This window comes from Pelobates fuscus, chromosome 2 (genome assembly GCF_036172605.1).
Source record: "Pelobates fuscus isolate aPelFus1 chromosome 2, aPelFus1.pri, whole genome shotgun sequence".
NCBI lineage: Eukaryota > Metazoa > Chordata > Amphibia > Anura > Pelobatidae > Pelobates > Pelobates fuscus.
Window position 1 is genome coordinate 74,064,389 of NC_086318.1, and position 18,182 is coordinate 74,082,570.

Genomic DNA, 18,182 nt, shown 5'->3' on the forward strand with positions numbered 1-18,182 from the left:
CCATAGCACCCCTTACAGAATGAGGCGTAAAGACAGATGTGTCTATACCCGCTAGGGATAAAAGCCAACGAATCCAACGCGCCAGCGTCGGAGTCGATACTGGGCGATGAGGAGCCTTAAACGAAATGAATAGGGGATGGCGTTCAGATGAGCGCACCGCACGTGTAGCCTCTAGATAGGCCTTCAAACAATCCACCGGGCAGAGCGCCGGACACAACGGGAATCTAGGATATACGAAGGATTTGGACGCCGACTTAGTTCTCCTAGATATGGTGAAAGTAACGCCATCCGGCGTAAACACAAAGGCACCCCAGTCAAGAGCCCTAACATCGGAGACTCTCTTACAAGAGACCAGGCAAAACAGCATAACCATCTTGGAGGATAGTTGTTTAAGAGTCAAGTCCTGGTTAGGGTACCAATCCGACAGAAAACGCAACACAATGTTGACGTCCCAAAATGTCGAAAACCGCGACCTAGGCGGACGGACGAAGCGAATACCCTTGAGAAGACGGCATACAAAAGGATGTTTGCCGATGGGTACACCTTCCAACCCACCATGACCGGCCGATATGGCCGATCGAAAAACATTGATAGTCCTGTACGCCTTGCCTGAGTCGAACAGGGCTGTAAGAAACCCCAGTATCAAATGGAGAGGGGCAGATATGGGATCCACTGCCCGTTCCATGCACCAATCAGACCAAGACTTCCATGCAGCTCGGTAAGCTGATCGTGTGCCCGGAGCCCAGGCGTTATCGAGGAGCAAGAGAGTCGACTGTGGAACGTCAGGGACAAGCCAGCGTCCCCTGAAAGGAACCATGCTACCAGGGGCAATTGGTGCTGGAGCACCAATTCGTGCGAGTTCCCATCCGGATCCAGAAGGAGGTCCTGGAAGTTCGGCAACAGACGAGGGAAGTCTATGGACAACTCCATCAGACGAGGGAACCACGGCCGTGATCTCCACAGAGGGGTGATCAGGGTCAGACAACAGTTGTGACGAACCAGCTTCGAGATCGTACGAGCGATCATGTTGAATGGGGGAAAGGCATACAGGTGGCCTGGAGGCCATTCTTGAAGAAAGGCATCCGTCGCCACTGCCGTCGGGTCCGGTCTCCAACTGAAGAACCTCGGTAACTGAGTGTTCAGTCGAGATGCGAACAGGTCCATCTCGAACCGACCCCACAGCCTGTTTAGGCTTTGGAAGACCGAGGCGTGCAAATGCCAGTCTCCCGAGTCTCTCAAATGTCTGGAGTTCCAATCCGCACCTGAATTGTCCAGACCCGGAATATGTTCCGCCGTCACCGAGACGTTGTTTAGGAGGCAGAACTGCCAAAAGTCCTTCGCCAGCAGAGCCAACATTTTGGACTTGGTTCCGCCCAAGTGATTTATGTATCGGACTGCCGATACGTTGTCCAATTTGAGGAGAACACAACAGTTCGCCTTTCCAGGGGTAAGGCTGCGAATCGCAAAGGCCCCCGCCAGGAGTTCCAGGCAGTTGATGTGTAACGACTTCTCTGCGTCGGACCATCTGCCCCCCGTGGAGATGTCGCCACAACGAGCCCCCCAGCCGTGCAAGCTGGCATCTGATTCTATGACCACGTCCGGAACGGAACCGAAAATTGCTTTTCCGTTCCAGGCTTCCATGTGTGCCAACCACCATACCAGCTCGTCTCTGGACTCCTCGTCCAGACAAAGTCGGGATTCGTATGATCGACCCGAACGTAGGTGTGACCCCTTGAGCCGTTGGAGAGCCCGGTAATGTAAGGGGCCTGGGAATATCGCCTGAATGGAGGAGGCCAGTAGGCCGATGATCCTCGCCAACTGCCGGACTGACAAGTCCGAAGCGCGAAGAGCTCGACGGAGCTCCTTCTGGATGGCTTTTATCTTGGATTCTGGCAAGTACAGGAACTGCCGCACGGAATCCACCTGGAACCCCAGGAACTCCATAGACTGGGCGGGTGTCAGGACCGACTTGTCCCAGTTTACCAGAAAACCTAGGTTCTGTAAGAGGTTGATCGTCCAGTCTAAATGCAACTTCAGGCATTCCAACGACTGTGACATGATCAGGATGTCGTCCAGGTAAATAATTAGTCGAACCCCTCGGGTACGGAGGAACGACACCACCGGCTTCATAACCTTGGTGAAACACCAAGGAGCCGAGGAGAGGCCGAACGGAAGGCATGTAAAACGCCAACGCCGTCCGTGCCAGGTGAAGTGCAAGTAGTCCCTGGATTCTATCGCTATTGGAACCGTGAAGTATGCATCCTTCAGGTCCAATTTGGCCATCCAATCCGACTGTCTCAGGAGGTCTCTGAGACAATGGATGCCTTCCATCTGGAAATGTTGGTAGCGTAGGAAGGCGTTGAGAGGGCGAAGGTTTATCACTGGGCGGACACCGCCCCCTTTCTTGGGTACAAGGAAGAGATTGCTCGTAAAGCCTGGAGTGGCGAACGGCAATTCTTCGATGGCGCCCTTTGAGAACATCTCCGCGACTTCCGCGGAGATCATCGCGTCCTGCTCCCGTGGGAGGGACAACTCCCTGGGGGTATACGTTTGGACAGGCAGGGAAACAAAATCTAGTTGGTAACCCTTTACGCATTGCAGAACCCAAGCATCTGAGGTAATAACTGCCCACCTTGGGTAAAATAAGGCTAGCCTCCCCGCCACCCGAACCTGATCGAGAAGGGAAGAAGGGGTACTCACCATAAGGGCGTCTGCCCGACGACCCACCACGGGGGTATCTAGAGCCCCACGATCTCCCTCTGGCCGGGAAGAAAGGAGGCGTTTTCGGGTCCTGGAGCCCACGAGAGGGGAAAAAGGAACCTCTGTTGGCCCTGAATGAGCCACGGAAACCACGGCCGGGAGGACGGTTCCTGCTACGCCCGGCCCCACCGAAAACCTTGGGCGCGAAGACGCGCTTCATATTAGCTTGCGCCTTGTCAATAGCCGTAAAGGTTTTTACATAGGACCCCATGTCCTTCACAAAGGATGTGCCGAACAACATCCCCTCATCGGCTGAGTCAGGTTCAGCTACGGTCATAGCAGCCAGTTTAGGGTCTATTTTCAAGAGAATAGCCTTGCGTCTCTCGGAAGACATAGCCGTGTTGGCATTCCCCACAAGGCATATAGCTCGCTGGACCCACCCGATGGCCACGTCCATATCTAGAACTGAGTCGCCATTACGGGCTGCCTCGAGGAGCTCGTACAGTTTAGACAGGGGGCCCAGCGTATCCAGAATTTTATCCTGGCACCCTTTTAGTGAGTGATCAAGACCCTTTTTAGGCTTCCACCCAGATTTATTAAGAAATTGGGCAATTTGAGGGTCCACTTCAGGGGTCTTACAGGCAGCGCCAGGGAGGGTGGGTCGTGGGCATTCGGCACGCAATTTATTGCGGCCTTCCTTTGACAGAGGTGTGCGAATCCTCTTAGCCACATACTGGGCGATATGGTCCGGAGGGACCCATTCGGCAGACCGCGGGTGACGCAGGTCGTCCGGGTCAAACAGGGGGTTCCCCTGTGGGTCTAAAAGCCCTTTATCATTATCCCCAGCGGGGTCAGGCACTTTTCTACGGGGGACGGCAGAGGACCCCGAAGGGGTGACACCCGTAAGGGGTTGATCCTCGCCAGACTCGTCCTCCCCATAGGAGTCATATTCCATAACATCGGAATCATTGTCCACACTCCGGTCGGTATCCGACCCATCATCCAGGGCTCTAGCCCGTTTCCACAATCTAGCCTTTTTAGCCCGGCCAGGGGCTCTTGTGCGCGTGGGATGCGCGCTATCTGCGACCGCCAAAGGCGTGTCAGTCATGACAGGCAAAGCCTGCATCGAGGAGTGGGACCCGAGATGTCTAGCCTTTGCCTTCGCCTTACGGGCACCCGGCACAGTCAGGGCAGGGGAAGGGGACCCCGCACCCAGGGGGTTAGGGGCAGCCATAGAAGGCAAGAGCACAGACTGAAGTGACTGGGCAAAGGAGGATGAGACAGTCCCCATAGCGGAGGCAATAGCCTTTTCAAGGGAAGAAGCCATAGTAGCTTCCAACAAGGCCTGGAGTTCCTGAGAGGCCATAGCGCCCTCGGGATTATCTATCGTAAAATCCCCAGAAGGGACAGTAGGCCCATCTTTGCAATCCTGCATAGTGAGGTACAACAGAAGCAAAATTGAATACTAGAAAAAAAAATGGGTTGATTAACCCAGTAGAACAGAAAAAATGGCTAAACCTGATCGTTGGTGTAGCAAGGGGACCCGTAGGAAGGGACCGACCGCCCGGCACAGCAGGGTGAAACGAATGATCGCCCAAAATGGCCGCCGCACGTGTCAGGGTGTGCCCGTGGACCGGCTCCAGGCGGGGGAAGGGGCGCGTGCACCCACCCGCGTGGGCAGCCCGCGAGAGTGGAAAACGAGCACACTCAGTCGCGTCCACAGAGAAAGGGGGCACGCGGCTGAGATAGCGCCGAGAAGCGGCAACAGGGGCGGTATGAGGGAAAACAGCCCGCGGCGGCGGGCAAAGCCCCTAGGGGAAACCCCCAATACACCAACGATGTAGGTACTAGATAGTAATCAACAATAAATAAAAACGACAATAATGAAACAAGCATAAGCAAAACATGAATCACAAGTAAACAAAATGCAATGAGTAGGAGAGCTCAAGTAAAATACTTAGCTGTCTGAGGAAGCAGCAAAGAAAGAGGGGGATTGTGGGAGACACAGGACTTATATAGCTACTTCCTCTGTTATGTGATTGGCTACTCGTTATGCCTGTACAGTTTTTTCTTTCATTTTTGATAATATTTATATTCCTCTATCTTTGCTGCTGAGGAAATAAAGAAAGAGATATGCATAATAGGAGCCTCCGTGTCTTTAATAAAATCTGCAAAAAAGCAACAAAGTTAAAAAAATAAATGAATACAGCCCCGCTCCACTGAATGTCCCATGCATGGTGCAGCTTCTGAAATCGGATGCCTTTGCCAGTCCTTTCCCTCTTCTTGAGAGATGTATATATCCAGTAAGGTCCTACAATATACTGTACGTCATTTCCAATCAGTTCCATTCACAAAAAGACTAATTGCAACTATTTAACAAACTAATAGATGCTGCTCATTACACAGATTATGAAAGATCCAAAAATGAGATACTAGGAATAAACAAAATCAAGAAAAGCTCACTTTTAAAGCGATGTCATTGAATTGGTTAAAGTGCTTGTTCCTCTATTCATTGTTAAACCATGTTTGAGCAGTTCCTTACAACCCACAGCACCACTCCTACTAGAGGTATGGCTAGGGAAGAGATTACACACTTCCTTATAGCCATACAAATTCATACCGGCAATGGACACTGCTGACACCGGCAAGTGTCTGCTGACACTTTCAGCCAATCAAAGCAACCCATTGCTCTCAAGCAAATGTGTCTTCATCAGCCCAAGCACTCAGAGCTGATGGTCTGCAGGGGACCCTTGTTTAGCATTAAAACATGGTTTAATGCAGAATGAAAGGACAGTGCCAGGGGACTTCAGACACTAATACCCCTTCAATGAGATGAAGTATTTGCAGGGCAAACAGTGTCCCTTTAAGGGTTATGTGATTATGTAAACTTTATGACGGGGCACTGTCACTTCTCTGGAATTTATACCATTAAATGTTTCATGTCTTCTCTTCTTTGAATTCTCTCTTTCCTTCGAATGCCGACTGCCAAGTGCAAAGGACAGAACACATAACAATGACTGACACGAAGCAAAGATGGAGGCGCCCAGTTGCAGGATGCAGAGATGTGAGGGTCTACAATACATTTTATTTTTTCACACATTGCCTATGCATTTTTGTTAAATACAATCTATAAGTAAACATAATATAACAAATCCTGGAAACAGTCAACATTATGGAGGTAATGGGTAAAAAACAGCTTGCAGACATGACTTTGGACATATCGTAATAAAGTTACACTACAATTGCTTAGCACATAATGCGCTTTATGTTGTATTTGGCCACTCAGCAGCACATCACTGCTGCATGATATGGCTTGGAATTACACTGGTATGAAATTCACTGGAAATAAGATGGACAAATAAACAAATGACAGAAAATCGATAACTTGTTCAATATGATGAGCATGATGTCAGAGCAAGCCGGTGCTTTGGCTGCACACTCGTCAACATTTTCTTATGTTAACAGCATACCTAATGTATGTCTTGTTGCAATTAGTGGAGGCTGGTCCATAGGGGCAGGAAGACCATGAAGGGACTTCTGCCCTCCCCTAGTTTTTGTTGCAATCAATACATCAATCAAGCATATTGGTAAACCTCCACTCAGACAAAAAAAAAAAAACACTACAGCAAGCAAGTGAAGGACCCTTCGAGTGAATTCCCACCACACTCTTGGAAAGCATTCTCATAAATAGAATGTGCATTGTCAGTGAGCATGCATGTTTGGAAGTCTCAACCTGAGAACCTGTCTCACAACTTTGGAATTTGAGTTGTGGCTCAAACTACTGCAGGTATTAATTCATGAACACCAAGCTGATAACTAAATCTGTGGGGATTTGCTAAGGTTAAGTTATACCCTCGGTAGGGTGCCTTGGCATTGGACCATGATCAATGTAAACGTTACCACAGGTTGTTAGAGGAAGCTGGTTATATGAAATATGTGAATATGAAACACAACAGAGTTTATCCTGTTTAAGATAAGAAGAACGGCTCTTTCACATTTCCATTTTATTATGTGCAGAGAAAGCCGAAACAGGTTCCTAGTCAAGGTTTTTTTGTTGTTTTTTTTTGTTTTGTTTTTTTGTTTAACCTTCACTGTAGTAGGCCCAGCACAAAAGGGGACTGAAAATCTAATGGTAATGTGTGAAATGGCAAATGAAAATGGCCAGCCATCAATTCTCAGAGGAAGGAAAGGGAGCTACTGTGTAGTGGAACATAGAAATATTTGCATTTTTCATTGAATTGAATTACCATTAAGCTAAGCCCATTTACTTCATGTCCTATGGGTAATTTAGCCTTGCTTCAAATATCCCTCGAGAGCACAAATAAAGGCGCAATAAAATACATTTTGGGAGAGACAGAGAGAGAGACAGAGAGAGAGAGACAGAGAGAGAGACAGAGAGAGAGACAGAGAGACAGAGACAGAGAGACAGAGACAGAGAGACAGAGAGAGAGAGACAGAGAGAGAGAGACAGAGAGAGAGAGACAGAGAGAGAGAGACAGAGAGAGAGAGACAGAGAGACAGAGACAGAGAGACAGAGACAGAGAGACAGAGACCGAGAGACAGAGACCGAGAGACAGAGAGAGAGAGAGACAGAGAGACAGAGAGAGAGACAGAGAGACAGAGAGAGACAGAGAGAGACAGAGAGACAGAGAGACAGACAGAGACAGAGAGACAGACAGAGACAGACAGAGACAGACAGAGACAGACAGAGACAGACAGAGACAGACAGAGACAGACAGAGACAGACAGAGACAGACAGAGACAGAGAGACAGAGAGACAGAGAGACAGAGAGACAGAGAGACAGAGAGACAGAGAGACAGAGAGACAGAGAGAAGGGGAAAGATATGGAAGGGTCAGCAAACCTGAAATGAACAGGCACCGATTTGCCTTATAACTCACTTCTATATATTAACCTTTTTAAGACAAAGGGCTTTGCACATTCCTTCTTTAGGCAGTAATACAATGTTAAATGGTTACTGCAACCACCATGACCACTTCAGTGATTTGAAGTGGTCATGGTGGTAGGAGTCTGGATGTGCAGAGTTTCTACGCGCTGGCAACAGATGTAATAATCATTTCTCTTGCAGGAAGGGCACCTGCAAGGGGAAGATCTCTTTCCCTTTCTGCCCTCGGTGCACTGCACTGCACTGCACATGCACTCAGAGCTGGCTAAACAGCTCAATCACAGGCTTCTATTTGAAAACCCTGTTAGTTGACCAAATGAGGCCCTTGCTGACATCAGATGGAGGAGGGAGATCAGTGCCAGGTGCTTTGACCGGCACTGAATTACAAGTTTTACGTTTCCAGGTTCTGGGGGGCATGAACCTACAAAATAAATTGTATTAAGGGTTGGAGTAACCCTTTAAGGAACAAATTAGCAATTTTTGGGTATCATGCCATTTTTTGGGTTGAGAAATTTAATGGCAAACAAAATACAAAATTCAAATTATGTATATTTCAACATTACCAATGTATTAGGAAGTTGCATACTTGTCGCTATAATGTTAACGTTCAGCCGTTCTAAGAACATTTAACATTACAAAAAATAATAAATAAATACATTTTGCCAGAAGTCTCTTCAAAGCATATAATCAGCAGCCCAGCACTGTCTGAGTTAAGATGCATTCCTGGTCCGCTCCGAGTAATAATATTATCATTAATATTACATGAAAGCTGCAGTGTAACCTTTTGAGATGTAAGCAGAAGAGGTGGCCGAAGTGTGATGTGAGATGGCCAACGTGTAAATTTTTCTCTCTTATAATTGCTCAATGCAATAAAATGAGGTCTTAAGGGAGATTGTCAGGACGATAATAAATGTATTAAATAAGACCACTTCATTGCCGCATAACTACAAGGAACAAGAAATTCACATCCTCCAGCGTAGGAATGAACTTTAATGCTTCAGCAAGCATTGCAGCACGATATCTTGCAAACTATCAAATAGAGCCCCTTACTCAACTCATCCCCAAAATTCTCACTTCATGTTATCTATAGTCAGAGCTGGACTCTGTCAAAGATCAGCCCAGTCAGTTAAAGGCAGAGCAGCCCAATAGGAGAGGTAGAGCCTCAGACGGGGCATGTTATGACATCACTAATGACAAGCACATCCCTCCAAAATGAGCATGTTTGATGCCCCTCTAGGGCATCTCATGCACAGAGACCTGATAAACTGCTTGTATGTGAAAAATTAAAAAACAATTCTGTGCAGCACTATTGACTTTAATGACACACATGCATTGCGTTTGATAGTGACTGGTTTCTGCTGTCCACCATAGTGGAATACCAGAGGACAAAAGTGGGACAGAGCTCAAAAAGGGAGTTTTGCTTGTGTGGGGTGCTCTCTGTCATGTTGCATATGTTTGTAGGCTGCTTGTGGGATTGCGTGGAGAAAACTCTTTGTGGTGTAGTGTGTGTAAAGGTCTGTTTGTGGTTTACAATTTGTGTCTATGGGGTATAGTGTGTGTTTGTTTTGTATGTATCTAGGGGCAGCAGTATGTGTGTAGGGGTTGCATTGTGCATGCACCTAGGAGCTGTAAAGTGTGTGTCTAGGAGTTGCAGTGCAAATGTGTCTATATGTGCTGCAATGTGTGTGTATAGTTGGGTATAGTGTAAGTATTTGTATTGGGAATGTATTGTATGTGTATAAGATGTATAGTGAGAGAGGATGTAGTGCATGTGTAAGGGATATATGTGCAGGAAGTATAGTGTGTGTGTTATAGAGTGTGTGTATAGAGGGTAATGAATGTGCAGGGGGTGTAGTGTTGTGCTTATAGGGAGTATATATATATATGATTTCTGTGGGAACTAATGATAGTGGTACCGTTTAAATAATTTCCTAGTAAAAACATTTTCATTTGGGTAGGTGTTCAGTGTTGGAATCCTACTGATACGGTTTGGTGTTCCGTTCTCATCACAGTTTACTTAATATGGATTCTCAATGAAAAAAAAAATAAAAAAAATCGACGTTCTGTTACTTTTTTATCTTGCGTATGCGTAACATTTTATTACAAAAATTCTTGCACTCGAATCAACGCAAAACTCATAGGTAAAATACATAATTATTACAGCAAAAGTTACATAACAAAATAAATTAAAATATGGCAGGTAGTAAAGTATATCATCACTATTACTAACCCAAGGAGCAGCTACAGGGCTTAACACATGTCGCCTTGGCAGAAAGCGTTTTGTGTCTGAACAATGCATTCTGAACAGCCTAAGATTCCCCTCCATTCTGAACGTCTCCCTGTAATAATTAAAGGGTGTTGCTGGCACAGGTCCACTTCTGTTTCAGCACCTTTACTATACCGTTCATGGCCAGGGGTTAGGCTAATCCCATATTAGAACAGTCCTGCTTTGAGCATGTGCAAGGGGTTCCTATTCACATATTCAAAGGAAAATGGTATATGTCATTCTGTAAACTCACTCAGAAAGTGCTCCTTTCTTAGAAGTCAATAGTAGATCCAAGCTGTCTTCCTTTGAATGTAAAGCTTGTCTAATCTGAATATGTTTGGACACATTAAAATAAGAAAAGGAAGATAAGTCCTTTAGATGTGTTAAGGAATCCATTATATTAGCACCGTAGGCTACACATTTTATAGAGGGAACCATTTACAGTTACAGGACAGATATCATGTTGGTGAATGACTTTGAGCAATGATTCTCAAGAAAAAGCAGAGAGAAAAGGGGAAATTTGACAGCTTCGCCTGAGTGCAGCTTAGTATACAAAAGGAATGCAAATGAGTGCAAAGAATGGTAAATTTGATTCTAGTTCAAATGTAGAATGGATTTAAAATGAACATAACTTATTTAAATTACTATATACTGCTGCAAGGAAAATGACCGTGCCAATATATATATATATTTTTCCCAAGTAAGTGGGTTAATCTCATAAGAGCAGACATTAGACTGTGAGAGTAGGACCTGCCAAAGATGGGGTACATTGACGTTGAGGCAGGCTTATGCAATGTATGATCATATACAGGGGCGGACTGACCGGTCGGGCACTTCGGACATGGTCCGAGGGCCCGGCCGGGAGGGGGGCCCGCCATCAGGGGGCCCGGCCGCCCCTTTAAATGCTGCAGCCGCCTGAGCGCTCTCTTAAGAGCGCTCAGGCGGCTGCAGCTTCTCACCTCCCCTCCCCGTAGCGTGGCCGAGCTGCTCTGCGTCCGCGGTGCCGGCCGGAGTGATAGGAAGGTGCACACACACTGAGTGTGCACCTTCCTGTCAGTCCGGCCGGGTACAGGAAACAGAAACTCCTGTTCCGCGCGGAACAGGAGTTTCTGTTTCCTGTACCCGGCCGGACTGACAGGAAGGTGCACACTCAGTGTGTGTGCACCTTCCTATCAATCCGGTCGGCACAGCGGACGCAGAGCCTCTCGGCCACGCTACGGGGAGGGGGTAAAAAGAGAGAGGGAGGGAGGGGAGGGGAGGGGGGGGGAGTTAAAAGAGAGAGGGGGGGGAGTTAAAAGAGAGAGGGGGGGAGTTAAAAGAGGGGGGGGTTAAAAGAGAGAGGCAGGGGGGGTTAAAAGAGAGAGGCAGGGGGGGTTAAACGAGAGAGGGAGGGGGGGTTAAACGAGAGAGGGAGGGGGGGTTAAAAGAGAGAGGGAGGGGGGTTAAAAGAGGGAGGGGGGTTAAAAGAGGGAGGGGGGTTAAAAGAGAGAGGGAGGGGGGTTAAAAGAGAGAGGGAGGGGGGTTAAAAGAGAGAGGGAGGGGGGTTAAAAGAGAGAGGGAGGGGGGTTAAAAGAGAGAGGGAGGGGGGTTAAAAGAGGGAGGGGGGTTAAAAGAGAGAGGGAGCGGGGGTTAAAAGAGAGAGGGAGGGGGGTAAAAAGAGAGAGGAAGGGGGGGTTAAAAGAGAGGGGGGGTTGTTAAAAGATGGGTTAAAAGAGAGAGGGAGGGGGGTTTAAAAGAGGGAGGGGGTTTAAAAGAGGGAGGGGGTTAAAAGAGAGAGGGAGGGGGGGTTAAGAGAGGGAGGGGGGGTTAAAAGAGGGAGGGGGGTTAAAAGAGAGAGGAGGGGTTAAAAGAGAGAGGGAGGGGAGGTTAAAAGAGAGAGGGGAGGTTAAAAGAGAGAGGGGGGTTAAAAGAGAGAGGGAGGGGGGTTAAAAGAGAGGGGAGGTTAAAAGAGAGAGGGGGGTTAAAAGAGAGAGGGAGGGGGGTAAAAAGAGAGGGAGGGGGGTAAAAAGAGAGAGGGAGGGGGGTAAGAAGAGAGGGGGGTAAGAAGAGGGAGGGGGGGTAAGAAGAGGGAGGGGGTAAGAAGAGAGAGAGGGGGTAAGAAGGGAGGGGGGAGTAAGAAGAGGGGGAGGGGGAGTAAAAGAGGAAGGGGGGAGTAAGAAGAGGGGGAGGGGAGAGTAAGAAGAGGGGGGAGGGGGTAAGAAGAGGGGAGATTAAGAAGAGAGGGGGGGAGTAAAGGGGGTAAGAAGAGGGGAGGGGGGAGTAAAAAGAGGAAGGGGGAGTAAGAAGAGGGGGGAGGGGGGTAAGAAGAGCGGGGAGGGGGTAAGAAGAGCGGGGAGGGGGTAAGAAGAGCGGGGAGGGGGTAAGAAGAGGGGGAGGGGGTAAGAAGAGGGGGGAGTAGGGGGGCGGAGCCAGCGCCTGAGCGAGCAAGTCGCACTGCACGACAGCTCCGAGTTCGGGACCCGCTATACCTGGCTTTTCTGCGGTCAGAACCAACATTGGGACCCATACACCGGTCCCCCGACCCCCTACACCATGGGGAAGAAGGCGAAGAAAAGCCGAGCAGATCCGGACCCCGGTTCCCAAGATATCAGCACTTTTATGCGCCAGACTCAACGGCAAGTACCCGCCAAGATGGCGCCGAGAGAGGCCTATGCCTCCCAATCCTCGGATGAGGAGAGTATACCTGACTCTGCTCCCGCTCCCGGGAGGACACTGACCACAACCCGGCCGCCGCAAGAACAAGGGGATGCTGCTCCAGCTACAAAGGCCGACATCAAGGCGCTAATGCAGGAGATTAAGGCGATGTTCGACGCGGACATGGCACAAGTCCGAGGCGAGGTCTCAACGCTCACTGGCCGGGTAGGGTCACTCGAAGAGACCATGAAGGGTACCAGAGTGGTGCAAGCGGCCACAGATGCCACACTGGGATCCCTACAAAAGCAGTGCACAATGCTGACGGCCCAAATGGCCAGCATGGAAGACAAAGCCAAGGCTAGGAACTTGCGGATCAGAGGAGTGCCCGAAACAATTACCAGCATGGAACTGCCACATTATTGCAGGAGGCTCATAGCCACGTTGCTGGTCCCAAAGCAGGCAAAGCAAGTGGGGATAGACTCCTGCTTTCGTCTCCCCAAAGCAACCAAGGCACCCCAGGAAGCCCCAAGAGACGTGCTCATTAAATTTATCAAGGACTCAGACCGAGGGGCCCTAATGGGAGCAGCAAAAGGCTCACCTACTGTTGCCTTTGAGGGTGATACTCTCACGCTATACAGGGACCTATCCAGACAGACCCTCACGTGGCGCAGATCCCTCCGCACCGTCACTATGCACCTAAGGGAGAACTCCATCTCTTACAAATGGGGCCCGCACCGCCTCATGACGGACCACGCCGGGAAACAGATGTCCATGTCTCACATCTCAGAGGCAGCTACCTTCTTACAGTCGTTGGGACTCTCGTTACCAGCAGCATCTATGGGCACACGCCCGAAATGGAACGTAGCAGATATCACCCCGTTTGCACCTAGAGGTACAGCACCGAGGACCACAGGCTCTCTGACATGAAGCCCTCCAAGTGGACATGTTACATATCACTGGCCTTCGCCAACTACCAATGCAGGCCTTTGAATAGGACTTTACGTACAAACTCCTGTACCTGGTACACCCGTTGATTTTAAAAAATGTTGTTAGTTTTAGTTTAGTTTACGCGTACACTACATTTCATTCCATAACTCCTAAAGTTACCTGTATATAGACGATAGCTCGCTCATGTTTAGCGTACATAAGATATCAAATATGGCTCCATAAGCAGATAGTATGTTATTCTGTCTAAGACGAACCTCCCCCACCCCCCCCCTCAGGCTCAACTGTATAAGCGGCCGCAGGCCAAGTTCTCATGTATTCCCATACCATCACCTAAGAGCTCGCACACATTACTAGTCCCCACATCCTTAAGCTGAGCTCAAGTAGCTAGATAACTGCACCCTCCAAATAAGCAGCATTGAATAAACATACCCAGCAAGCGAGGGTCTTGAGACGAATATTAAAATAAAAACGGGTTGCACGGCAAAGGTGCAAATTTGTTCAAACTGTGATGCCAAAACTGTGAAATCCATGTTGATTGCATTGCATATTCCTGTCCCTATATATGCACCTAATGTAAAACAAGTTTTGATCCTGCAAACCCTCAAAAATAAAGAATTTCAAAAAAAAAAAAAAAAAAAAAAAAAGAAGAGGGGGGAGTAAGAAGAGGGAGGAGTAAGAAGAGGGAGGAGTAAGAAGAGGTGGGAGTAAGAAGAGGGGGAGGGGGAGTAAGAAGATGGGGAGAGTAAGAAGGGGGAGTAAGGAGAGGGGGAGGGGGGAGTAAGAAGAGGGGAGAGTAAGAATGGGGGTAAGAAGAGAGTGGGAGTAAGAAGGGGGTAAGAAGAGGGGGAGGGGGGAGTAAGAGGAGGGCAATTGCCCCCTCCCCTGTCCGCAGGCACCGTGCGGGCAGCCGGCAGGGGAGGGAGGAAGAGAGGACCCGGGAGCTCAGCCTGCAGCTCCTCTGGGTCCTTCTTGCGCGAGCACAGATCGTTGCCGCGGTTACCACGGCAACGTTACGGCTCTTGCAAGAGTAAACTCTAGCCCTGGAGCTACGGGCTAGAGTTCACTCTCAACACTGTGACCACCAGGTATTCCTGGTGGTCGCAGTGGTGAGAGTGAACTTTAGCCCCATAAACACACTGCCCCCACACCATACACATTTACACACTGCCCCCCATACACACACACTGCCCCCACACACACCATACACACACACTGCCCCCACACACACCATACACATTTACACACATTGCCTCACACACACACACATACACTGCCCACCCATACACACACAGCCCCCCATACTAACATTGCCACACACATACACAGCCCCCTCGTACACACATTGCCCCACACACCCTACACATTCACACACTACACCCCCTCACACACACTGAACCTTTCACACAGACTGCACCCCTTACACATTGCACCACTGCTCCTATACCCTACTACAGCCTCATATCCCAGCAGACCCCAGGTAAGTTGTCAAACTGTTCTTAAACGGTTTGACTACTTACTCTGGGAGGGGGGCCCGGCCCTCCTGGCACCATAACGACTACACAGAGTAGTAGTGGTTATTGTGCATGGATTATTTCTTTAAATAATCTACGAGTGCCCTAGTAGCCAGCAAGCCAGCCAACCCACAGGCCAGCCAGCCCACAGGCTGGCCAGTAGACAGCCAGCCAGCCTACAGGCCACCAGTTAGGCTTAAAGCCAGCAACCCCGCAGCCTGCCAACCGCAGCCAGCAAGCCACAGCCTGCCAGCCAGCAAGCCACAGCCTGCCAGCCGCAGCCAGCAAGCCCACAGCCTGCCGGCAGTAGCCAGTAAGCCCACAGCCTTCCAGCAAGCCCACAGCCTGCCAGCCGCAGCCAGCAAGCCCACAGCCTGCCGGCAGTAGCAAGCAAGCCCACAGCCTGCCAGCAAGCGCACAGCCTGCCAGCCGCAGCCAGTAAGCCCACAGCCTTCCAGCAAGCCCACAGACTGCCAGCCAGCAACAGTAATTAAGGTAAGACGAGCCAACTTGGCCTAGGTATCAGCTATGTTGTGTTGCTATATTGTGAATAGGAACCAGAGTGTTGGAGAGACCCCCCTCCAGGCCCCATTAGACTCCATTGTAGTCTCTAATGGGACCTGGAGGAAATTCTTTCTAACACACTCTCTAAAGGACACTGAGATAGCCTCTGCTAGAATGCTCCTCCCCTCCATGGCCCATTAGCCCTCAATTGTAGTCTCTACTGGGGCCTGGAGGCGACTGTTTCCAGCAGGGACACTGAGATGGCCTCTGTTAGAAAGACCCCCTTCCAAGCCTGTTAGACTCCATTGTAGTCTCTAATAGGGCCTGGAGGGGATTCTTTCTAACACACTCTCTAAAGGACACTGAGATAGCCTCTGCTAGAAAGACCCCCCTCCATGGCCCATTAGCCCTCAATTGTAGTCTCTACTGGGGCCTTGAAGGGATTATTGCACTTTTGTTCCTTGTGTCTAAAGATTGTGTAGGGCGTGGCTGGAGGCGGTGCATGGAGGCGGGACATGGGTGGCGCTTGCTGCGGAGTATGGGTGGGGCCTGTAAGGGGGCCCTTGATTTATTTTGCCCTGAGGGTTCTCAGTCCGCCCCTGATCATATAATGTAACTAAATCCCCAGTATTTTTTTGCCTAGATTAGGTGTTTTTAAAAAAACGTTTAAAAACTAATAAAATCTGTCAACATTGAAGTTGCTGTTTAGTAAATAGGAGAGTGCGCTGGATCTTGTGTATTGCTTATTGTATAATATGGCCCCCAGCAGCACCCCACTTAAGCATGTTCAGGTGAGTGCAACCATCCCCCATGTTTCATATATAATATATATATATATATACACACATATATATATATATATATATATATATATAATACAGAATCCAGCGCACTCGCTTATTCACTAAACAATGATTTCAAATCTTAGAGATTGTAATAGTTTTATTTAAAAACACTTCACAATCTTAGAGATTGTAATAGTTTTATTTAAAAACACTTCACCTAGGCAAAAAATGATAGGGTTTAGTTACATTATATGATCATACATTGCATAAGCCTGCCAACTACGTCAAAGTACCCCATATTCGGCAGGGCAGAGCAAGCATTAGGCTGCTACTAGGATAGGACCTGCCAAATATGGGGTACTTTGACGTAGTTGGCAGGCTTATGCAATGTATGATCATATAATATAACTAAACCCTATAATTTTTTGCCTAGGTGAGGTGTTTTTAAATAAAACTATTACAATCTCTAAGATTTGAAATCATTGTTTAGTGAATAAGCGAGTGCGCTGGATTGCGTATTTTGTATATTTTGGCCCCAGCAGCACCCTATAATGTATGCATGTTCAGGTGAGTGCAGCCCTCTTGGTTTTGTTATATATATATATATACATATATACATATATATCAAGTCTTGATAACGGCTCTATAGGGTTTTAAAATGTGGATTTTGTTGGACAAACTTTCGTAAAGTTTCTCTATTGGAAGTCCTTTGAGTGCTGCCAATTATTATTTTTATTCATATTCACGTGGGTTAGCACCTAGGCATACTGCAGATTATTGTACACAGATACATACACATAAATATATATATATATATATATATATATATATATATATATATATATATATATAAACAGCGAGATGATTGGTAAAAAAAAACCAAGATAATTAATGGCGAGGGGATGGCTACTAAATCTGATTGTATTCACAGATTGCATGGATAGAGAGAAGGAAACAAGGAGGAAAAGTAAAACAATATATATGTATACATTTATTAAATATACAAATATGTAAATATAACTTTTTAAGGCCCTTCTCTATTTCACCTCTATTGGTTACTTTTTCTCACTTGATTATGTGAAGTATTTTTTTTCTGCTGTGTACAAGCCTAATATATGGAGTTGTGGGAGTTGACTATTTATTAACCGGGACCCCTCTCCTCTCAGACCTGTCAACCCTTCACTCCCACCTTTAATTTACCCTCCATTTCTTTTAGACTTACCTGCTGCCTGGTTTTGGCAAACCACAACTGACTTGCAATATATATATATAATATACATACATACACACACGCTACATGTTGCTGTTTGCTTTTAAATGAATATAGATCAACTACAATTTTATATCAAATAATGGACCAAATTGTATATATCAATAGCATTATATGCTATATATTATGTAAACATCTTAGCGTCATATGTATTAGCATATGTATTATGTACTACATATGATGTCACCTATTGTTCCCATATCATTGTGTAATTCTCATTTATTATACAATTTCCCCCCTTTCATAATATTGTAACGCGCTATTTAGTTGGCACTATATAACGCGCAAATTAGTTGGCGCTATATAAATACCAATAATAATAATAATATTAGCATTATATGTACTAGTAGATGGGATGACAATAAATTCAATTTATACCAGTATCCATTAACTTCTCACATCTAAAAGTGGTGAATATTTATAAAAGCAGTCTCTCTCAAATTCATTTAAGTTCACGTCTGGCTTTCATTTTGGATGGATGTAAACTTACTTGTACACATGGCCTCTGGTGGGTCAAAGTCAGCTCGGTAGTAGCCATTGCGACAGGTACAGATAGGAGAACCCTCACCAGTGGAGCGACTGTTAGCAGGACACTGGGAGCATATTCCCATGCCTTGATTGGCTTTAAACATTGCAGCTGGGCAGGCTAAAAAAAACAA

At 47.4% G+C, this 18,182-nt stretch overlaps 1 protein-coding gene across 2 annotated transcripts in view; it reads right to left on the bottom strand.

The window, feature by feature from the left end:
* Positions 1-18,182, bottom strand: part of EPHB1 (EPH receptor B1) — a 249,680-nt gene that overhangs the window by 78,087 nt on the left and 153,411 nt on the right. For both annotated transcript variants that reach the window (XR_010086583.1, XM_063442245.1), the window contains exon 4: positions 18,014-18,169. Coding sequence is in view for 1 of the 2 variants with exons in the window: in XM_063442245.1 (XP_063298315.1) it covers positions 18,014-18,169 (156 nt within the window). In the remaining variant the exon portion in view is untranslated. The remainder of the gene's footprint in view (positions 1-18,013; positions 18,170-18,182) is intronic.